This window comes from Pseudophryne corroboree, chromosome 7, assembly GCF_028390025.1.
Source record: "Pseudophryne corroboree isolate aPseCor3 chromosome 7, aPseCor3.hap2, whole genome shotgun sequence".
Taxonomy (NCBI): Eukaryota; Metazoa; Chordata; class Amphibia; order Anura; family Myobatrachidae; genus Pseudophryne; species Pseudophryne corroboree.
The window spans coordinates 517,794,702-517,817,072 of record NC_086450.1 but is presented as its reverse complement, the minus strand read 5'-3'; the positions used below and the strand labels follow the sequence as shown (position 1 = coordinate 517,817,072).

The window sequence follows — 22,371 nt, the reverse complement described above, 5'->3', positions numbered from 1 at the left end:
TCAGTGAGTCCTGCTGGCAACAGGCTCACTGCTACGAGGGACTTAGGGGAGAGAAGAAAACTCACCTGCGTGCAGGATGGATTTGCTTCTTAGGCTACTGGACACCATTAGCTCCAGAGGGAGTCGGAACACAGGTCTCACCCTGGGGTTCGTCCCGGAGCCGTGCCGCCGACCCCCCTTGCAGATGCCGAAGTTGAAGAGGTCCAGAAACAGGCGGCAGAAGACTTTCAGTCTTCATAAGGTAGCGCACAGCACTGCAGCTGTGCGCCATTGTTGTCAGCACACTTCACCAACAGTCACCAACTGTCACTGAGGGTGCAGGGCGCTGGGGGGGGCGCTCTGGGCAGCAATGTATAATACCTTTTTATGGCTAAAATACATCACATATAGCCCTTGAGGCTATATGGATGTATTTAACCCCTGCCAGATCTCACAAACTCCGGGAGAAGAGCCCGCCGAAAAGGGGGCGGGGCCTATTCTCCTCAGCACACGGCGCCATTTTCCTGCTCAGCTCTGCTGTGAGGAAGGCTCCCAGGCTCTCCCCTGCACTGCACTACAGAAACAGGGTTAAAACAGAGAGGGGGGGCACTTATTTGGCGATATGATTACATATATAAAAATGCTATAAGGGAAAACACTTGTATAAGGGGTTGTCCCTGTATAATTATAGCGTTTTTGGTGTGTGCTGGCAAACTCTCCCTCTGTCTCCCCAAAGGGCTAGTGGGGTCCTGTCCTCTATCGGAGCATTCCCTGTGTGTGTGCTGTGTGTCGGTACGTGTGTGTCGACAGGTAGGAGGACGATGTTGGTGAGGAGGCGGAGCAAATTGCCTGTATTGGTGATGTCACTCTCTAGGGAGTCGACACTGGAATGGATGGCTTATTTAGGAATTACGTGATAATGTCAACACGCTGCAAGGTCGGTTGACGACATGAGACGGCCGGCAAACAAATTAGTACCTGTCCAGGCGTCTCAGACACCGTCAGGGGCTTGTAAAAACGCCCATTTACCTCAGTCGGTCGACACAGACACGGACAATGACTCCAGTGTCGACGGTGAAGAAACAAACGTATTTTCCTTTAGGGCCACACGTTTCATGTTAAGGGCAATGAAGGAGGTGTTACATATTTCTGATACTACAAGTACCACAAATAAGGGTATTATGTAGGGTGTGAATAAACTACTTGTAGTTTTTCCTGAATCAGATAAATTAAATGAAGTGTGTGATGATACGTGGGTTTCCTCCGATAGAAAATTATTGGCGGTATACCCTTTCCCGCCAGAAGTTAGGGCGAGTTGGGAAACACACCTTAGGGTGAATAAGGCGCTCACACGCTTATAAAAACAAGTGGCGTTACCGTCTCCAGATACGGCAGCCCTCAAGGAGCCAGCTGATAGGAAGCTGAAAAATATCCTAAAAGTATATACACATATACTGGTGTTATACTACGACCAGCAATCGCCTCAGCCTGGATGTGCAGCGCTGAGGGGGCTTGGTCGGATTTCCTGACTGAAAATATTGATACCCTTGACAGGGACAAGATTTTATTGACTATAGATGCATTTCTATATATGCGAGATGCGCAGAGGGATATTTGCATTCTGGCATCAAGAGTAAATGGGATGTCCATATCTGCCAGACGAAGACACGACGGTGGTCAGGTGATGCAGATTCCAGACGGCACATGGAAGTATTGCCGTATAAAGGGGCGGTCCATCGGACCTGGTGGCCATGGCAACAGCTGAAAAATCCACCTTTTGTTACCCCAAGTCACATCTCAGCAGAAAAGGACACAGTCTTTTCAGTCTCAGTCCTTTCGTCCCCATAAGGGCAGGCGGGCAAAAGGGCCAGTCATATCTGCCCAGGGGTAGAGGAAAGGGAAGAAGACTGCAGCAGGCAGCCCATTCCCAGGAACAGAAGCCCTCCACAGCTTCTGCCAAGTCCGCAGCATGACGCTGGGGCCGTACAAGCGGACTCAGGTGCGGTAGGGGGTCATCTCAAGAGTTTCAGCACGCAGTGGGCTCACTCACAAGTGGACTCCTGGATCCTACACGTAGTATCCCAGGTGTACATTGGAAATTCGAGACGTCTCCCCCTCACAAGTTCCTGAAGTCTGCTTTACCAACGTCTCCCTCCGACAGGGAGGCAGTATTGGGAACAATTCACAGGCTGTATTCCCAGCAGGTGAAAATCAAAGTACCCCTTCTACAACAAGGGAAGAGGTATTATTCCACACTATATTGTGGTACTGAAGCCAGACGGCTAGGTGAGATCTGAAATATTTGAACACTTACATACAAGCGTTCAAATCAAGATGGAGTCACTCAGAGCAGTGATAGCGAACCAGGAAGAAGGGGACGATATGGTGTCACTGGATATCAGGGACGCTTACCTACATGTCCAAATTTGCCCTTCTCACCAAGGGTACCTCAGGTTCGTGGTACAGAACTGTCACTATCAGTTCAGACGCTGCCGTTTGGATTGTCCACGGCACCCCGGGTCTTTACCAAGGTAATGGCCGAAATGATGATTCTTCTTAAAAGAAATATGGACGCTTTCCTGATAAGGGCAAGGTCCAGAGAACAGTTGGAGGTCGGAGTAGCACTATCTTAAGTAGTTCTACGACAGCACGAGTGGATTCTAAATATTCCAAAATCGCAGTTTTTTCCGACGACACGTCTACTGTTCCTAGGGATGATTCTGGACACAGTCCAGAAAAGGATGTTTTCTCCCGGAGAAGAAAGCCAGGGAGTTATCCGAGCTAGTCAGGAACCTCCTAAAACCAGGAAAAGTATCAGTGCATCATTGCACAAGGATCCTGTGAAAAATGGTGGTTTCTTACAAAGCGATCCCATTCGGTAGATTTCACGCAAGAACCTTTACGTGGGATCTGCTGAAAAAATGGTCCGGATCGCATCTTCAGATGCATCAGCGGATAACCCTGTCTCCAAGGACAAGGGTGTTTCTTCTGCGGTGGCTGCAGAGTGCTCATCTATGAAAGGGCCGCAGATTCGGCATTCAGGACTGGGTCCTGGTGACCACGGATGCCAGCCTGAGTGGCTGGGGAGCAGTTACACAAGGAAAAAATTTCCAGAGAGTGTGATCGAGTCTGGAGACTTCTCTCCACATAAATATACTGGAGCTAAGGGCAATTTACAATGCTCTAAGCTTAGCAAGACCTCTGCTTCAAGGTCAGCCGGTATTGATCCAGTGGGACAACATCACGGCAGTCGCCCACGTAAACAGACAGGGCGGCACAAGAAGCAGGAGGGAAATGGCAGAAACTGCAAGGATTCTTCGCTGGGCGAAAAATCATGTGATACAACTCTCAGCAGTGTTCATTCCGGGAGTGGAAAACTGGGAAGCAGACTTCCTCAGCAGGCATGACCTCCACCCGGGAGAGTGGGGACTTCATCGGGAAGTCTTCCACATGATTGTAAACCGTTGTAAAAAACCAAAGGTGGACATGATGGCGTCCCGCCTGAACAAAAAACTAGATATTGCGCCAGGTCAAGGGACCCTCAGGCAATAGCGGTGGACGCTCTGGTAACACTGTGGATGTACCAGTCAGAGTATGTGTTCCCTCCTATGCCTCTCATACAAAAAGTACTGAGAATCATAGGAGGGAGATGAATAAGAATGATACTCGTGGTTCCGGATTGGCCAAGAAGGACTTGGAACCCGAAACTTCAAGAGATGTTCACGGAAGACCCGTGGCCTCTACCTTTAAGAAAGGACCTGCTCCAGCAGGGGCCTTGTCTGTTCCAAGACTTACCGCGGCCGCGTTTGACGGCATGGCGGTTGAACGCCGGATCCTGAAAGGGCATTCCAGATGAAGTCATCCCTACCCTGGTCGAAGACAGGAAGGATGTAACCGCAAAACATTTTCACCGCATTTGGCGAAGATATGTTGCGTGGTGTGGGGCCAAGAAGGCCCCTACAGAGGAATTCCAACTGGGTCGTTTCCTACATTTCCTGAAAACAGGACTGTCTATGGGCCTAAAATTAGGGTCCATTAAGGTTCAAATTTCGGCCCTGTCGAATTTCTTCCAGAAAGAACTGGCTTTAGTGCCTGACGTTCAGATGTTTGTAAAAGGGGTACTGCATATACAGCCTCCTTTTGTGCCCCAGTGGCACCTTGGGATCTCAATGTTGTTTTGAGTTTCCTAAAGTCACATTGGTTTGAACCACTCACCACTGTGGACTTAAAATATCTCACATGGAAGGTGACGATGCTATTAGCCCTGGCTTCAGCCAGGCGTGTGTCAGAATTGGCGGCTTTATCATATATAAAGCCCTTACTTAATTTTTCATTCTGACAGGGCAGAATTGAGGACTCGTCCTCAATTTCTCCTTAAGGTGTTTTCTGTTTTTCACATGAACCAACCCATTGTGGTACCTGCGGGTACTAGGGACTTGGAGGACTCCAAGTTACTTGACGTTGTCAGGGCCCTGAAAAATATGTTTCCAGGAAGGCTGGAGTCAGAAAATCTGACTCGCTGTTTAGCCTGTATGCACCCAACAAGATGGGTGCTCCTGCTTCTAAGCAGACGATTGCTCGCTGGATTTGTAATACAATTCAGTTTACACATTCTGTGGCAGGCCTGCCACAGCCAAAATCGGTAAAAGCCCATTCCAAAAGGAAGGGGGCTCATCTTGGGCGACTGCCCGAGGGGTCTCGGCTTTACAACTTTGCCGAGCAGTTACTTGGTCAGGGGAAAACACGTTTGCTAAATTCTACAAATTTGATACCCTGGCTGAGGAGGACATGGAGTTCTCTCATTCGGTGCTGCAGGGTCATCCGCACTCTCCCGCCTGTTTGGGAGCTTTGGTATAATCCCCATGGTCCTGACGGAGTCCCCAGCATCCACTAGGACGTCAGAGAAAATAAGATTTTACTTACCGATAAATCTATTTCTCGTAGTCCGTAGTGGATGCTGGGCGCCCATCCCAAGTGCGGATTGTCTGCAATACTTGTACATAGTTATTGTTACAAAAATCGGGTTATTCTTGTTGTGAGCCATCTTTTCAGAGGCTCCTTCGTTGTTATCATACTGTTAACTGGGTTCAGATCACAGGTTGTACGGTGTGATTGGTGTGGCTGGTATGAGTCTTACCCGGGATTCAATATCCTTCCTTATTATGCACGCTCGTCCGGGCACAGTATCCTAACTGAGGCTTGGAGGAGGGTCATAGGGGGAGGAGCCAGTGCACACCACCTGATCCTAAAGCTTTTATTATTGTGCCCTGTCTCCTGCGGAGCCGCTATATCCCCATGGTCCTGACGGAGTCCCCAGCATCCACTACGGACTACGAGAAATAGATTTATCGGTAAGTAAAATCTTATTTTTAGCACAGCTACGATCATCTTGGAATGACCCCCAATATCACCATGAATATCCAACCCCTGCTGCTACGTGTGGAGGCCAGGCACGTTCCTGGAATAAGCTCCCTCTCACCGTCACTGGCCGGGTTATCCTTGTGGAAAATGTGCTCCAGCCTCCGCTATTGTGTGTTTTCCTCCAATCTGCCATTTTTCTACCATTATCCCATGTCTGGAAGGTAGAAGGTCGGGACGGATCTTCAGGCACCTACATCTATATCTGCCGGGGGTTTTGCAGTCTCTCATTTTCCATTTTCTTATTATGCAGCTGAATTGTCACACATGCGGGTTTGTGTACAGGACACTTCTGTGGAAGCTCTGCACACGTTACTGGTCACTCACCCCTACGGTCGTTGCTTAGTGGTAGGGATTTTAGGTCAGGTTCCTCCTTCATGCAGTAAAAATGTAGAAGTTAGTTAATAGGATATTGCTTTTTCACAGCATTGACCCTGATACTCCCCTGTGGACTGCTAGGCTGCTGATGGAATTATCCCCCCTTCAGACTAGAGTGCTCTGGAACGGTAGGGCGGTATGCTGGGGCTGTACTGACGTATGGACTATCGGATACCCCATACATTATTGTATAGATACTGCGGCAGTATTACTGACAGGTGCTGAGAGTGTGGCAGGGGAGAAATCACAGGTGGGCTCACACCTAATGGCTGCTGCAGAGAGGAGGCAGAATAATATGGTCCATTGCTTTATTAATAGTAACCTAGACGCCTGCTGCTGTGGTGGTAAGACACCTGAGATTCCTAGTAACCTAGATGTCCGCTGCTGTGGTGGTAAGACACCTGAGGTTCCTAGTAACCTAGATGTCCGCTGCTGGGGTAGTAAGAGACCTGAGGTTCCCAGTAACCTAGATGTCTGCTGCTGGGGTAGTAAGAGACCTGAGGTTCCTAGTAACCTAGATGCCCGCTGCTGTGGTGGTAAGACACCTGAGGTTCCTAGTAACCTAGATGTCCGCTGCTGTGGTAGTAAGAGACCTGAGGTTCCTAGTAACCTAGACGCCCGCTGCTGTGGTGGTAAGACACCTGAGGTTCCTAGTAACCTAGATGTCCGCTGCTGGGGTAGTAAGAGACCTGAGGTTCCTAGTAACCTAGATGCCCGCTGCTGTGGTGGTAAGACACCTGAGGTTCCTAGTAACCTAGATGCCCGCTGCTGTGGTGGTAAGACACCTGAGGTTCCTAGTAACCTAGATGTCCGCTGCTGTGGTAGTAAGAGACCTGAGGTTCCTAGTAACCTAGACGCCCGCTGCTGTGGTGGTAAGACACCTGAGGTTCCTAGTAACCTAGATGTCCGCTGCTGGGGTAGTAAGAGACCTGAGGTTCCTAGTAACCTAGATGCCCGCTGCTGTGGTGGTAAGACACCTGAGGTTCCTAGTAACCTAGATGTCCGCTGCTGTGGTGGTAAGGCACCTGAGGTTCCTAGTAACCTAGATGTCCGCTGCTGTGGTGGTAAGGCACCTGAGGTTCCTAGTAACCTAGATGTCCGCTGCTGTGGTGGTAAGGCACCTGAGGTTCCTGCCTCTAATCTGTCCAATGTTCCCAGGCCTTGTGACAAAATCATTTGCAGACTATGGATAGTTGCATTATTTTATCAATTATTTCTGAACAAAGTGTGTTCCTCATTCTGCAGATTGTTGCCCTGAAGTTCATCCCTAAAGTGGGGCGTTCCGAGAAAGAACTGAAAGGATTAAAGCGAGAGATCCAGATTATGGGAGATTTGCGACACCCTAACATTGTGCGTATGTTAGACAGCTGTGAGACGGAGAGGGAGGTAAGAGACTACAATCGCGCTATAGTCATTCACGTCTTTGTTATTGGCTACCACTAATTAATGAGACATGAAAGAAATTGCAGATACAAAAAGTGACCCCTTGTATTATTCAGTGTTAAATATTGGTGTTACCTGACCGCCCTCAGTAGCTGCCGGTAGTGATTAGTATAGAAGTGTGACCTCAGTCACTGCCGGTAGGGCTTAGAGTAGGGCTGTACGGGAGTGTGATCTCAGTCACTGCCGGTAATGATTATAGTAGGAATGTATGGAAGTGTGACCTCAGTCACTGCCGGTAGTGAGTATAGTAGGGCTGTATAGAAGTGTGACCTCAGTCACTAGCGGTAGTGACTATAGTAGGGCTGTATACAAGTGTGACCTCAGTCACTGCCGGTAGTGATCAGAGTAGGGATGTATAGAAGTGTGACCTCAATCACTGCCGGTAGTGATTATAGTAGGGCTGTATGGAAGTGTGACCTCAGTCACTGCCGGTAGTGATCAGAGTAGGGCTGTATAGAAGTGTGACCTCAGTCACTGCCAGTAGGGCTGTATAGATGTGTGACCTCAGTCACTGCCGGTAGTGATTATAGTAGGGCTGTATAGAAGTGTGACCTCAGTCACTGCCGGTAGTGGGTAGAGTAGGGCTGTATAGAAGTGTGACCTCAGACACTGCCGGTAGTGATCAGAGTAGGGCTGTATAGAAGTGTGATCTCAGTCACTGCCGGTAGTGAGTAGAGTAGGGCTGTATAGATGTGTGACCTCAGTCACTGCCGGTAGTGATTATAGTAGGGATGTATACAAGTGTGACCTCAGTCACTACCGGTAGTGACTAGAGTAGGGCTGTATAGAAGTGTGACCTCCGTCACTGCCAGTAGGGCTGTATAGATGTGTGACCTCAGTCACTGCCGGTAGTGAGTAGAGTAGGGCTGTATAGAAGTGTGACCTCAGTCACTAGCGGTAGTGATCAGAGTAGGGCTGTATAGATGTGTGACCTCAGTCACTGCCAGTAGGGATGTATAGAAGTGTGACCTCAGTCACTGCCGGTAGTGATTATAGTAGGGATGTATAGAAGTGTGACCTCAGTCATTGCCGGTAGTGACTATAGTAGGGCTGTATCGAAGTGTGACCTCAGTCACTGCCAGTAGGGCTGTATAGATATGTGACCTCAGTCACTGCCGGTAGTGATTATAGTAGGGCTGTATAGAAGTGTGACCTCAGTCACTGCCGGTAGTGGGTAGAGTAGGGCTGTATAGACGTGTGACCTCAGTCACTGCCAGTAGGGCTGTATAGATATGTGACCTCAGTCACTGCCGGTAGTGATTATAGTAGGGCTGTATAGAAGTGTGATCTCAGTCACTGCCGGTAGTGAGTAGAGTAGGGCTGTACAGATGTGTGACCTCAGTCACTGCCGGTAGTGATTATAGTAGGGCTGTATAGAAGTGTGACCTCAGTCTCTGCCAGTAGGGATGTATAGAAGTGTGACCTCAGTCACTGCCGGTAGTAACTATAGTAGGGCTGTATAGAAGTGTGACCTCAGTCACTGCCAGTAGGGCTGTATAGATGTGTGACCTCAGTCACTGCCGGTAGTGATTATAGTAGGGCTGTATAGAAGTGTGACCTCAGTCACTGCCGGTAGTGGGTAGAGTAGGACTGTATAGAAGTGTGACCTCAGTCACTGCCGGTAGTGATCAGAGTAGGGATGTATCGAAGTGTGACCTCAGTCACTGCCGGTAGTAATCAGAGTAGGGATGTATAGAAGTGTGACCTCAGTCACTGCCGGTAGTGATCAGAGTAGGGATGTATAGAAGTGTGACCTCAGTCACTGCCGGTAGTGATTATAGTAGGGATGTATAGAAGTGTGACCTCAGTCACTGCCGGTAGTGATTATAGTAGGGCTGTATAGAAGTGTGATCTCGGTCACTGCCGGTAGTGAGTAGAGTAGGGCTGTATAGATGTGTGACCTCAGTCACTGCCGGTAGTGATTATAGTCGGGCTGTATAGAAGTGTGACCTCAGTCACTGCCGGTAGTGATCAGAGTAGGGATGTGTAGAAGTGTGACCTCAGTCACTGCCGGTAGTGGGTACAGTAGGGCTGTATAGAAGTGTGACCTCAGTCACTGCCGGTAGTGAGTAGAGTAGGGCTGTATAGATGTGTGACCTCAGTCACTGCCGGTAGTGATTATAGTAGGGATGTATAGTAATGTGACCTCAGTCACTGCCAGTAGGGATGTATAGAAGTGTGACCTCAGTCACTGCCGGTAGTGACTATAGTAGGGCTGTATAGAAGTGTGACCTCAGTCACTGCCGGTAGTGACTATAGTAGGGCTGTATAGAAGTGTGACCTCAGTCACTGCCGGTAGTGATCAGAGTAGGGATGTATAGAAGTGTGACCTCAGTCACTGCCGGTAGTGATTATAGTAGGGATGTATAGAAGTGTGACCTCAGTCACTGCCGGTAGTGATTATAGTAGGGCTGTATAGAAGTGTGACCTCAGTCACTGCCGGTAGTGATCAGAGTAGGGATGTATAGAAGTGTGACCTCAGTGACTGCCAGTAGGGCTGTATAGATGTGTGACCTCAGTCACTGCCGGTAGTGATTATAGTAGGGATGTATACAAGTGTGACCTCAGTCACTACCGGTAGTGGGTAGAGTAGGGATGTATAGAAGTGTGACCTCAGTCACTGCCGGTAGTGACTATAGTAGGGCTGTATAGAGGTGTGACCTCAGTCACTGCCGGTAGTGACTAGAGTAGGGCTGTATAGAAGTGTGACCTCAGTCACTGCCAGTAGGGATGTATAGAAGTGTGACCTCAGTCACTGACGGTAGTGACTATAGTAGAGATGTATCGAAGTGACCTCAGTCACTAGTGGTAGTAATTATAGTAGGGCCGTATAGAAGTGTGACCTCAGTCACTGCCAGTAGTGATTATAGTAATGCTGTATAGAAGTGTGACCTCAGTCACTGCCAGTAGTGATTATAGTAATGCTGTATAGAAGTGACCTCAGTCACTGCCAGTAGTGATTATAGTAATGCTGTGTAGACGTGTGACCTCAGTCACTGCCGCTAGTAATTATAGTAGGGCTGTATAGAAGTGTGACCTCAGTCACTGCCGGTAGTGACTATAGTAGGGCTGTATAGAAGTGTGACCTCAGTCACTAGCGGTAGTGACTATAGTAGGGCTGTATAGATGTGTGACCTCAGTCACTGCCGGTAGTGATTATAGTAGGGCTGTATAGATGTGTGACCTCAGTCACTGCCAGTAGTGATTATAGTAGGGCTGTATAGATGTGTGACCTCAGTCACTGCCGGTAGTGATTATAGTAGGGCTGTATAGAAGTGTGACCTCAGTCACTGCCAGTAGTGATTATAGTAATGCTGTATAGAAGTGTGACCTCAGTCACTAGTGGTAGTAATTATAGTAGGGCCGTATAGAAGCGTGACCTCAGTCACTAGTGGTAGTGATTAGAGTGGGGATGTATAGAAGTGTGATCTCAGTCACTGCCGTTAAGGATTAGAATAGGGCTGTATAGTAGCGTGATCTCAGTCACTAGTGGTAGTGATCAGAGTAAGGCTGTATAGAAGTGTGACCACAGTCACTGCCGCTAGTAATTATAGTAGGGCCGTATAGAAGTGTGACCTCAGTCACTAGTGGTAGTGATTACAGTAGGGATGTATAGAAGTGTGATCTCAGTCACTAGCGGTAGTGATTATAGTAGGGATGTATAGAAGTGTGACCTCAGTCACTGCCAGTAGTGATTATAGTAATGCTGTATAGAAGTGTGACCTCAGTCACTGCCGGTAGTAATTATAGTAGGGATGTATAGAAGTGTGACCTCAGTCACTGCCGGTAGTGATTATAGTAGGGATGTATAGAAGTGTGACCTCAGTCACTGCCGGTAGTGGGTAGAGTAGGGCTGTATACAAGTGTGACCTCAGTCACTACCGGTAGTGATTATAGTAGGGATGTATAGAAGTGTGACCTCAGTCACTGCCAGTAGTGATTATAGTAATGCTGTATAGAAGTGTGACCTCAGTCACTGCCGGTAGTAATTATAGTAGGGATGTATAGAAGTGTGACCTCAGTCACTGCCGGTAGTGATTATAGTAGGGATGTATAGAAGTGTGACCTCAGTCACTGCCGTTAAGGATTAGAATAGGGCTGTATAGAAGTGTGACCTCAGTCACTAGCGGTAGTGATTAGAGTAGGGATGTATAGTAGTTGATCTCAGTCACTGCCGGTAGTGATTATAGTAGGGATGTATAGAAGTGTGATCTCAGTCACTGCCGGTAGTGAGTAGAGTAGGGCTGTATAGATGTGTGACCTCAGTCACTGCCGGTAGTGATTATAGTAGGGATGTATAGAAGCGTGACCTCAGTCACTGCCGGTAGAGATGTATAGAAGTGTGACCTCAGTCACGGCCGGTAGTGATTAAAGTAGAGATGTATAGAAGTGTGACCTCTGTCACTGCCGTTAAGGATTAGAATAGGGATGTATAGAAGTGTGTGACCTCAGTCACTGCCAGTAGTGATTATAGTAGGGATGCATAGAAGTGTGACCTCAGTCACTGCCGGTAGTGATTATAGTAGGGATGTATAGAAGTGTGACCTCAGTCACTGCCGGTAGTGGGTAGAGTAGGGCTGTATACAAGTGTGACCTCAGTCACTACCGGTAGTGATTATAGTAGGGATGTATAGAAGTGTGACCTCAGTCACTGCCGTTAAGGATTAGAATAGGGCTGTATAGAAGTGTGACCTCAGTCACTAGCGGTAGTGATTAGAGTAGGGATGTATAGTAGTTGATCTCAGTCACTGCCGGTAGTGATTATAGTAGGGATGTATAGAAGTGTGATCTCAGTCACTGCCGGTAGTGAGTAGAGTAGGGCTGTATAGATGTGTGACCTCAGTCACTGCCGGTAGTGATTATAGTAGGGATGTATAGAAGCGTGACCTCAGTCACTGCCGGTAGAGATGTATAGAAGTGTGACCTCAGTCACGGCCGGTAGTGATTAAAGTAGAGATGTATAGAAGTGTGACCTCTGTCACTGCCGGTAGTGATTATAGTAGGGCTGTATAGAAGCGTGACCTCAGTCACTAGCGGTAGTGATCAGAGTAAGGCTGTATCGAAGTGTGACCTCAGTCACTGCTGGTAGTGAGTAGAGTAGGGCTGTATAGAAGTGTGACCTCAGTCACTGCCGCTAGTAATTACAGTAGGGCAGTGTAGAAGCGTGACCTCAGTCACTAGTGGTAGTGATTAGAGTATGGATGTATAGAGGTGTGACCTCAGTCATTGCCGGTAGGGATGTATAGAAGTGTGACTTCAGTCACGGCCGGTAGTGATCAGAGTAAGGCTGTGTAGAAGCGTGACCTTAGTCACTAGCGGTAGTGATTAAAGTAGAGATGTATAGAAGTGTGACCTCTGTCACTGCTGTTAAGGATTAGAATAGGGCTGTATAGAAGTGTGACCTCGGTCACTGCCAGTAGTGATTATAGTAATGTTGTATAGAAGTGTGACCTCAGTCACTAGTGGTAGTGATTATAGTAGGGCCGTATAGAAGTGTGACCTCAGTCACTGCCGGTAGTGGGTAGAGTAGGGCTGTATACAAGTGTGACCTCAGTCACTACCGGTAGTGATTATAGTAGGGATGTATAAAAAGTTTGACCTCAGTCACTGCCGGTAGGGATGTATAGAAGTGTGACCTCAGTCACTAGCGGTAGTGTCTATAGTAGAGATGTATAGAAGTGTGACCTCAGTCACTGCCGCTAGTAATTATAGTAGGGCCGTATAGAAGTGTGACCTCAGTCACTGCCGCTAGTAATTATAGTAGGGCCGTATAGAAGTGTGACCTCTGTCACTGCCGTTAAGGATTAGAATAGGGCTGTATAGAAGTGTGACCTCAGTCACTAGCGGTAGTGATTTATAGTAATACTGTATATAAGTGTGACCTCATTCACTAGTGGTAGTATTATAGTAGGGATGTATAGAAGTGTAACCTCAGTCACTGCCGGTAATGATTATAGTAGGGCTGTATAGAAGTGTGACCTCAGTCACTGCCGGTAATGATTATAGTAGGGCTGTATAGAAGTGTGACCTCAGTCACTAGCGGTAGTGACTATAGGAGGGCTGTATACAAGTGACCTCAGTCACTAGCGGTAGTGATTATAGTAGGGATGTATAGAAGCGTGACCTCAGTCACTACCGGTAGTGATTAGAGTAGGGATGTATGGAAGTGTGACCTCAGTCACTGCCGGTAGTGATTATAGTAGGGATGTATAGAAGTGTGACCTCAGTCACTGCCGGTAGTGATTATAATAGGGATGTATGGAAGTGTGACCTCAGTCACTGCCGGTAGTGGGTAGAGTAGGGATGTATAGAAGTGTGACCTCATTCACTAGTGGTAGTGATTGTAGTGGGGATGTATAGAAGTGTGACCTCCAGTCACTAGCGGTAGTGAGTAGAGTAGGGATGTATAGAAGTGTAACCTCAGTCACTGCCGGTAATGATTATAGTAGGGCTGTATAGAAGTGTGACCTCAGTCACTGCCTGTAATGATTATAGTAGGGCTGTATAGAAGTGTGACCTCAGTCACTAGTGGTAGTGATTATAATAGGGATGTATAGAAGTGTGACCTCAGTCACTGCCGGTAGTGGGTAGAGTAGGGATGTATAGAAGTGTGACCTCATTCACTAGTGGTAGTGATTGTAGTGGGGATGTATAGAAGTGTGACCTCCAGTCACTAGCGGTAGTGAGTAGAGTAGGGATGTATAGAAGTGTGACCTCATTCACTAGTGGTAGTGATTATAGTAGGGCTGTATAGAAGTGTGACCTCAGTCACTACCGGTAGTGATTATAGTAGGGCTGTATAGAAGTGTGACCTCAGTCACTGCCGGTAGTGATTATAGAAGTGTGACCTCAGTCACTGCCGGTAGTGATTATAGTAGGGCTGTATAGAAGTGTGACCTCAGTCACTACCGGTAGTGATTATAGTAGGGCTGTATAGAAGTGTGACCTCAGTCACTGCCGGTAGTGATTATAATAGGGATGTATAGAAGTGTGACCTCAGTCACTAGCGGTAGTGGGTAGAGTAGGGATGTATAGAAGTGTGACCTCATTCACTAGTGGTAGTGATTGTAGTGGGGATGTATAGAAGTGTGACCTCAGTCACTGCCGGTAGTGAGTAGAGTAGGGATGTATAGAAGTGTGACCTCAGTCACTGCCGGTAGTGATTATAGTAGGGATGTATAGAAGTGTGACCTCAGTCACTGCCGTTAAGGATTAGAATAGGGCTGTATAGAAGTGTGACCTCAGTCACTAGCGGTAGTGATTAGAGTAGGGATGTATAGTAGTTGATCTCAGTCACTGCCGGTAGTGATTATAGTAGGGATGTATAGAAGTGTGATCTCAGTCACTGCCGGTAGTGAGTAGAGTAGGGCTGTATAGATGTGTGACCTCAGTCACTGCCGGTAGTGATTATAATAGGGATGTATAGAAGTGTGACCTCAGTCACTAGCGGTAGTGGGTAGAGTAGGGATGTATAGAAGTGTGACCTCATTCACTAGTGGTAGTGATTGTAGTGGGGATGTATAGAAGTGTGACCTCAGTCACTGCCGGTAGTGAGTAGAGTAGGGATGTATAGAAGTGTGACCTCAGTCACTGCCGGTAGTGATTATAGTAGGGATGTATAGAAGTGTGACCTCAGTCATTGCCGGTAGTGATTATAGTAGGGATGTATAGAAGTGACCTCAGTCACTAGCGGTAGTGATTAGAGTAGGGTTGTGTATAATTTGTCTCTTCTGGGGACTCTGGCTGTCTGGCTAGCCAATAGGATCAGTCTGTATCCCCTATCAGCCAATCACAGAGATAAGAATGTGTATCCCCGTTGGGGCAGTGTCCTCGCTGAGAGCCTGTTGTCCTGGCTTTGTCTCTGCAGGTTGTAGTGGTCACAGAATACGCTGAGGGAGAATTGTTCCAGATCCTGGAGGATGATGGGAACTTGTCTGAGGATCTGGTGAGTGTGAGCAGCCTCTTCATGTTCCTGTCTGTCTATCTCTGCAGCTTTCTGATTGGGCCGGATTCTGACACATCGTCCACATAATTGTCTAGTGTGTGTGCCCAATGTCGCTGATGATGCCTGCTCCCTCCATGTATGGCCGATGGGCGATATCACCGGGTACACACATAGCCCAGAGTGTACCCGGTGTTTGTCTGAAAGTGGTAATTTATTGTTCTGCAGCGGTGTACACTGTGTTCCACAGGGAAACATCCGGGTGTAGAGTGGATCTTGATCCAGAGGCACAAACAAGATTAAGCTTTAGGCTGTCCCAGGATGCATTGGGGCCTCCTCTGTAACCCCGCCTCCAGTCAGTGAGAGCTCAGTTTCGAGGCGGTGCCTGTAGCAGCAGGTCACGTAATGTGGTGGGCATCCCTGAAAAAGCGTACTAAGAAGACTTCAAGGGCCGCAGCGCTGTTATATTTCAGGGTGACATTCAGCGCTGCGTCTCCGTCACCTCCCAAGTGGCGCTGCATACTCCCGGTAGCTCTGTTCCAGAGTACTTGGGTCGGGGATGCTTCGGATTTGTGCACACGGTCGCAGCGTTCTCCTTGTTTCACGTGGCTGCTACGGGGAGGAGGTAGGATGGTCACGCAGGCGGTACCCGCCATTAAATCGCGTTCCAGAAGTGGTCTAGGGAGAGGGACCGCGACACTGGTGTGGGCATAGTCACCGAGCACTTGGCCACCAGTGCAGTAGAGCACAGGTCGAGCGTACTAACGCCCCTTTTAATAAGGCTCACTAGTACCTGGGGTGGAAGACCAGTATTGGAGAGTCGGCGCTTGACCTGTAGCCCCTCCCCCGACCCAGGGCGCCATCTCCTTGCAGCTTTTCCCGCCCTGGAGCTTCCTCACTCTCCCTCACTCCCTGACTGAGATGCTGGGCGCCATGTTCTAAGCATAGCTGCTGCTAGTCTCCAGGACTGCAGGGCAACGTCTCCCCTGTAAAGCCGCCTGAACACAGCGCTCAGACTTTGCAAACGCTTGAGTATTGAGTATAGCGTTAGTTAAGAGTGTACCAATTACACAATATATTTTACGAGTATTCTGATATATACCTCCGGTCTACGACTGCGCTGTGTTATAAATATATATTCGTAAACAAAAAGGCTGGTTATGCTGTGATTTTCCCAATACACATTGCCTGATTCAAGTCACCGACTGCTGCGGGTGTAATCTCTCTCTCTCTCTATGGGGGTCATTCCGAGTTGTTCGCTCGTTATTTTTTTCTCGCAATGGAGCGATTAGTCGCGCATGCGCAATGTCCGCAGTGCGACTGCGCCAAGTAAATTTGCTATGCAGTCGGGTATTTTACTCACGGTTTTTTCTTTGTTCTGGTGATCGTAATGTGATTGACAGGAAATGGGTGTTTCTGGGCGGAAACTGGCCATTTTATGGGCGTGTGTGGAAAAACGCTACAGTTTCTGGGAAAAACGCGGGAGTGGCTGGAGAAACTGGGCGAACGCTGGGTGTGTTTGTGACTTCAAACCAGGAACGACAAGCACTGAACTGATCGCAGATGCCGAGTAAGTCTGGAGCTACTCAGAAACTGCTAAGAAGTGTGTAATCGCAATTTTGAGAATCGTTAGTTCGCATTTTTGATAAGCTAAGATTCACTCCCAGTAGGCGGTGGCTTAGCGTGTGTAAAGCTGCTAAAAGCAGCTTGCGAGCGAACAACTCGGAATGAGGGCCTATATCTTTATCTATACAGGTTGAGTATCCCATATTCGAATATTCCAAAATACGGACTTTTTTGAGTAAGACTGAGATAGTGAAACCTTTGTTTTGTGATGGCTCAATGTACTCAAACTTTGTTTAATGCACAAAGTTATTAAAAATATTGTATTAAATGACCTTCAGGCTGTGTGTATAAGGTGTATATGAAACATAAATGAATTGTGTGCTTAGACTTGTGTCCCATCACCATGATATCTCATTATAGTATGCAATTATTCCAAAATACAGAAAAATCCAATATCCAAAATACCTCTGGTCCCAAGCATCTTGGATAAGGGATTCTCCACCTGTATATATTAAATAAATAAATATATATATATATAAATAGTTCAGTGCAGTCTTATTATCATACTAATAATTATCTGCATTGCTAATGTGATTGCGTGTGGCTGTATCTGCTAAGAGGTTTCACTTTCAGGATTTCCCAGAGATCTATCACTATGGGGGTCATTCCGACCCGATCACTCACTGCAGTTTATCGCAGCGATCAGGTCACTGTGTGGGAGGGGGCGGCACGGTGGCTTTTGGCCGCCGTTATGGGGGCGTGGTCTGGCCAACGCAGGCGTGGCCGGACCGTGTGGGGGGCGCTGCAGCTGCGTGACGTCCCGGCTCCTGCGGCTGGCCTGGAGTTACTCCACAAGTACAAAAGTATCGCCGCTGTGCAATGCATTTGTACTTGTGCGGGGGGCACTGACATGCGGGGCGACTAGCCCCGTGCTGGGCGTCCCCCCGCATGTCTGGAAACATGATCGTAGCTGTGCTAAGTTTAGCACAGCTACAATCCACTCTGAATGACCCCCTATATTCTGTACCCTAAGGGACATGGGGCCTAATTCAGAGTTGATCGCAGCAGCAAATTTGTTAGCAGTTGGGCAAAACCATGTGCACTGAAGGGGGGGCAGGTGTAACATGTGCAGAGAGAGTTAGATTTGGGTGGGGTGTGTTCAAACGGAAATCTAAATTGCAGTGTAAAAATAAAGCAGCCAGTATTTACCCTGCACAGAAACAATATAACCCACCCACATCTAACTCTCTCTGCACATGTTATATCTGCCCCCCCCCCTGCACTGCACATGGTTTTGCCCAGCTAATAACAAATTTGCTGCTGCGATCAACTCTAAATTACCCCCTAGGTGCGTCAGGGTCGTTTATATAGTACGTCACAGTATTTACCTCTTACGTTTATTCTACTGTGTACTCAGTCACATAATACTGCATTCATTCGCAGGTGTTGTGTACTGGGGACTCAGGCACATTATTCCGGACTCTAGGAACGCCTAACGCCCCCTATGGGACCACCTGTACCATTACAGCCACAAATAGTCCCTATGGTTAATGCGCCTTGGGCGGAAAACCTGTCTAACCAGTTACAGTAACTCATTCCTTGGTCAGACAAAAATCTACCCCAGGTCACTCTCGTGTCTCTGGGTCATCAAAGCGGACTGCTTCCTCCTCACAACCCACAAATCTCTCAGATGTTTCATGTGAAGAGGAGGGGAGCATACTGTGCTGTCAGACACTGAATCAGGCGTTTCTGACGAGGATTCTACAGTGCAAACTGATGTCCCTGCCCTTGTGGTTGCTATTAAGCAGATCCTACAAATCACTGATGACGAGGATTCCACTACTGTCACTAAGAAAACTGCAGAAGGTGACTGAAAATCTATTACCCCATTCTGACCATTTGGTGGACATCAGATGGGAACCCTGGTCTAATCTAGGGAAGAAATTCCCTCTCTCTAAACGGCCTTAGCTCAATATCCTCTCCTGGCAGAGTTATGTAACAAGCGGTATCCTCGCGTCACCCGCCTCGTGTCGTCCACTCTGCCTGTCACCTCACTGAAGGAAGCGACAGATAAGTGCGTGGAGGGATGCCTGAAGTGTATTTACTCCCTGACAGCTGCTGTACATAGACCACTATAGCAGCCTCCTGGGCTGCAGAAGGTATTGAAGCATGGGTTCAGGCATTAGAGGACGAGCTGCCTGGGGATATCTGACAAGGCCAGACAGCACCTGTCTCATATTAGCACCGCCGCCTATTACATTCAGGAGGCGTCCTCTGAGGCCGGTGTGTTTGTGGCCAAGGCGTCGACTACATCTGTCCTGGCTCGCCATATTCTGTGGTTGAGGTCATGGATTTTGGACCTAGACTCCAAAAAGACCTTGGGGGTACTCCCTTTTAAGGGAGACATCTTATTTGGGGAAGACCTAAATAAAATTGTGTCTGAATTGACGTCTGCTAAGACTGCTTTTCTCCCAAATACTAATCCTTCTGCACAGAAGACAAAAGGTACCACTTTTCATTCCTGTCAGGCATACCCGAGACAATCTCCAAAACCACTAAGCCCAAGACAATGCAGTCCTGGGCCGCCCGTCAGCCTGCTTCTAAACAAGACAAGCCTGCCGTATGATGGGGCGGGCCTCCCCCTGTGGGGCCTCAGGGTGGGAGGCCGACTTCTGCAGTTCACTCAGGTCTGGTTGAAGACCACTACAGACGCATGGGTGCGAGAAGTTGTCTCTCACGGGTACGCAGTCTCTTTCAAGAGACGTCCCCCTCACCAGGTTTGCACAACGGTTATCCCTTCGGATCCACTAAAGGCGTAAACTCTGCAGCAGGTTGTGAGTTCACTCCTGGATACTGGAGTGGTAGTGCCGGTACCTCTGTCCCAAAGGGGCAGTGGTTACTACTCGACCCTGTTTCTAGTCCCCAAACCCAATGGGTTATTCCGGCCTATACTCAACCTCAAGTCATTAAACAAGTTTGTGAGAGTGTCCAAGTTCCGTATGGAGACGCTATGTTCAGTTGCGTTGGCGATGGAACCCGGAGACTATATGGTATCCCAGGATATTCAGGATATGCGTACCTGCATATACCCATTGCCAAGTCACATCAGCAGTATCTGCGTTTTGCTATTGGCAACCTACACTATCCGTTCCAGGCTCAGCCATTTGGACTGACCACGGCTCCTCGGATCTTCACCAAGGTTATGTCCGTAATGACTGCACATCTCCGTCGCCAGGGTTTCAGGATTCTGCCGTAGCTGGACGACCTGCTTATCCTGGAACACTCCCACGATGTCCTCCTCAGTCATCTACAACTGACGGTAAGCTTCTACAAGCCCACGGGTGGCTAGTCAATTGGAAGAAATCCTCGCTGGTCCCAGCTCAGAGCATGGTGCACCTGGGAGCACTGCTGGACACATACAGTCAATGTCTGTTCTTGTCTCCGGAGAAAGTCCTGAAGTTTCAGGACAGGATAAGATGCTTCCTCTGTCGCCTCAGAGTGTCGATACACTCGGCGATGCAAGTACTTGGCCTGATGGTGTCGGCTTTCGACATGGTGGGGTACGCTCAATTTCATTCCCGCCCTCTGCAGAGATTAATTCTTTCCAAGTGGAAAGGCCTACCTCAGAAGATCAGATATCACATGATTACTTTGACTCTCGAGGTTAGTCAGTCGCTGACCTGGTGGCTACAGGACCAGCAATTGAGCAAGGGCCGTCCCTTCTGGATCCCCGACTGGATCTTACTGACAACGGATGCCAGTCTGCGGGGATGGGGTGCGGTGTTGGAGCAACACTCTTTCCAGGGTCGTTGGACCAAGGAGGGATCTCTTCTCCCGATAAACATTCTGGAGCTGCGAGCTGTGTTCAGTGTGTTAACTCTCGCCCTGCCTCTGGTACAGAACAGGCCTGTTCAAGTACGATCAGACAACACCACCACGGTGGCATACTTGAACCAAGAAGGTGGTACTCGAAGCCGCATGGCAATGTTGGAAGTGTCAGAAATCCTTTGTTGGGCGGAATGCCATCTGCCAGCAATATCGGCAGTGTTCATTCTGGGTGTCCTAAACTGGGAAGCGGACTTTCTCAGTCAGGATGTACACGCCGGAGAGCGGAATCTTCATCCGGAAGTCTTTCAACTCCTAGTGGACACATGGGGCCTACCTGATGGCGTCTTGACACAATCACAAGGTGTCGGTCTTTGGATCAAGGACCAGGGATCCTCAAACAGTGTTCGTGGACGCACTAGCCATTCCATGGAACTTTCGGCTGCATTACGTGTTCCCTCCAGTGTCACTCCTGCCCAGGGTCCTGCGGAAGTTCAAGCAACAAGGAGGAATGCTACTTCTAGTCGCTCTGGCGTGGCCCAGATGGGATTTATTACAGGGTCTGGAATTCTTACTTCACCTATGTGACAGGACGGTTCCGTACGAAAGCACTCGCCGCTTCCGCGTCCCGTCCCCTGTGCACAGAATGGAAGGTTAGGTCACACGGGACCTGACCACATAGGGGATTCCCGCTTACCGTCAGTAACCGCCTGTTACTGACTCCACCCACTGCGCTGTGGGCAGGTTTATGCTGCCACCACCAAACTCCTAACCTGCCGTGGCGTTTAGAACCACGGTTCTGCTCTGTATGTGCTGACACACTGCCTTACCACACCTGTGTGGTGTTGACGAATCCCCACTAGCCACTTGCTATGCCTCTACCGGTAGCTGGCGGAACTTGGAGACGTTAGGTGCTTCCCTGCACAGCCGGAGGATGGGGCTATGTTTGGCATAACCCTGTAGGTCACAAGATGAAGCTATCTTCTTGAGGCAGATATTTGCTCAATAATAGTCTTTAAAAAGACTCTTCCCTATTGCTAGGGGCAACAGCATACAGCAAGATGTTCCAGCAGAATGAAGATGGTACAATTATACTCTGGAGGCACGCAGGCCTCCTTTTTATGTCGATTTTCCACACAGTACAACAGGGGGTTATGTCCTCCCTGAGCCCTTTCTATCCAATCAAGTTATCTTAGAAAATACAAATAAAGAAATTACATTTCAAAAGGAGATAAGTGCAATAAAACAATATCCTCCTTCCTGTCACCCAGACAACGTTTGGTATCAGATTAACATTCACTATTGATAAATTTATCACATAGCTTCAAAATACAAATGTTTCTGTCTCATTTACATCTCCAGGCTGTTAGGTACCGCGGACCACGGCGCCGCAACGGTCTGCTTCCGAGCGACGCTCACGGCCGCCGCACCTCCCTCCCTGCCCGCCCGGCGCCTAGCAACGCCAGGACGCCATGCGCGCTGAGCCGCCGGGTCCCTGGCAACGGGGACGCCACTGACGAACCGCGTTCCCCGTTGCTTCCTATCAATCAGTACACCTGTTAGCTCTGGTCGTGCAGCAGGGCAGCTGCACGACATTACTAATTAAGCTTCGCTGCAGCTATTGGAGGGCTCCCTGTTATATTCTCTCCTGTACGCTGTTCCTGCCTTGTAACGTCTGTTCCTGGTCAGCTGTATCTGGTCGATCCTGCTCCCTGTGCTTCTGAGTCCTGGAGTTCTGAAGCCGATCCTGGGAATCTTTCCTGTCCAAGTGAACCTGTTGTAGTCATCTGGGGGTTCTCATTTCCTGGGGTTCTCTCCCA

The 22,371-nt window shown here is 48.5% G+C and overlaps 1 protein-coding gene across 3 annotated transcripts in view; it reads left to right on the top strand.

The window, feature by feature from the left end:
- The window catches only part of STK36 (serine/threonine kinase 36), a 295,926-nt gene that overhangs the window by 13,126 nt on the left and 260,429 nt on the right, over positions 1-22,371 (top strand). For all 3 annotated transcript variants that reach the window (XM_063935506.1, XM_063935505.1, XM_063935504.1), the window contains exons 3-4: positions 7,021-7,161; positions 15,086-15,163. In XM_063935506.1, coding sequence (XP_063791576.1) covers positions 7,021-7,161; positions 15,086-15,163 — 219 coding nt within the window. The remainder of the gene's footprint in view (positions 1-7,020; positions 7,162-15,085; positions 15,164-22,371) is intronic.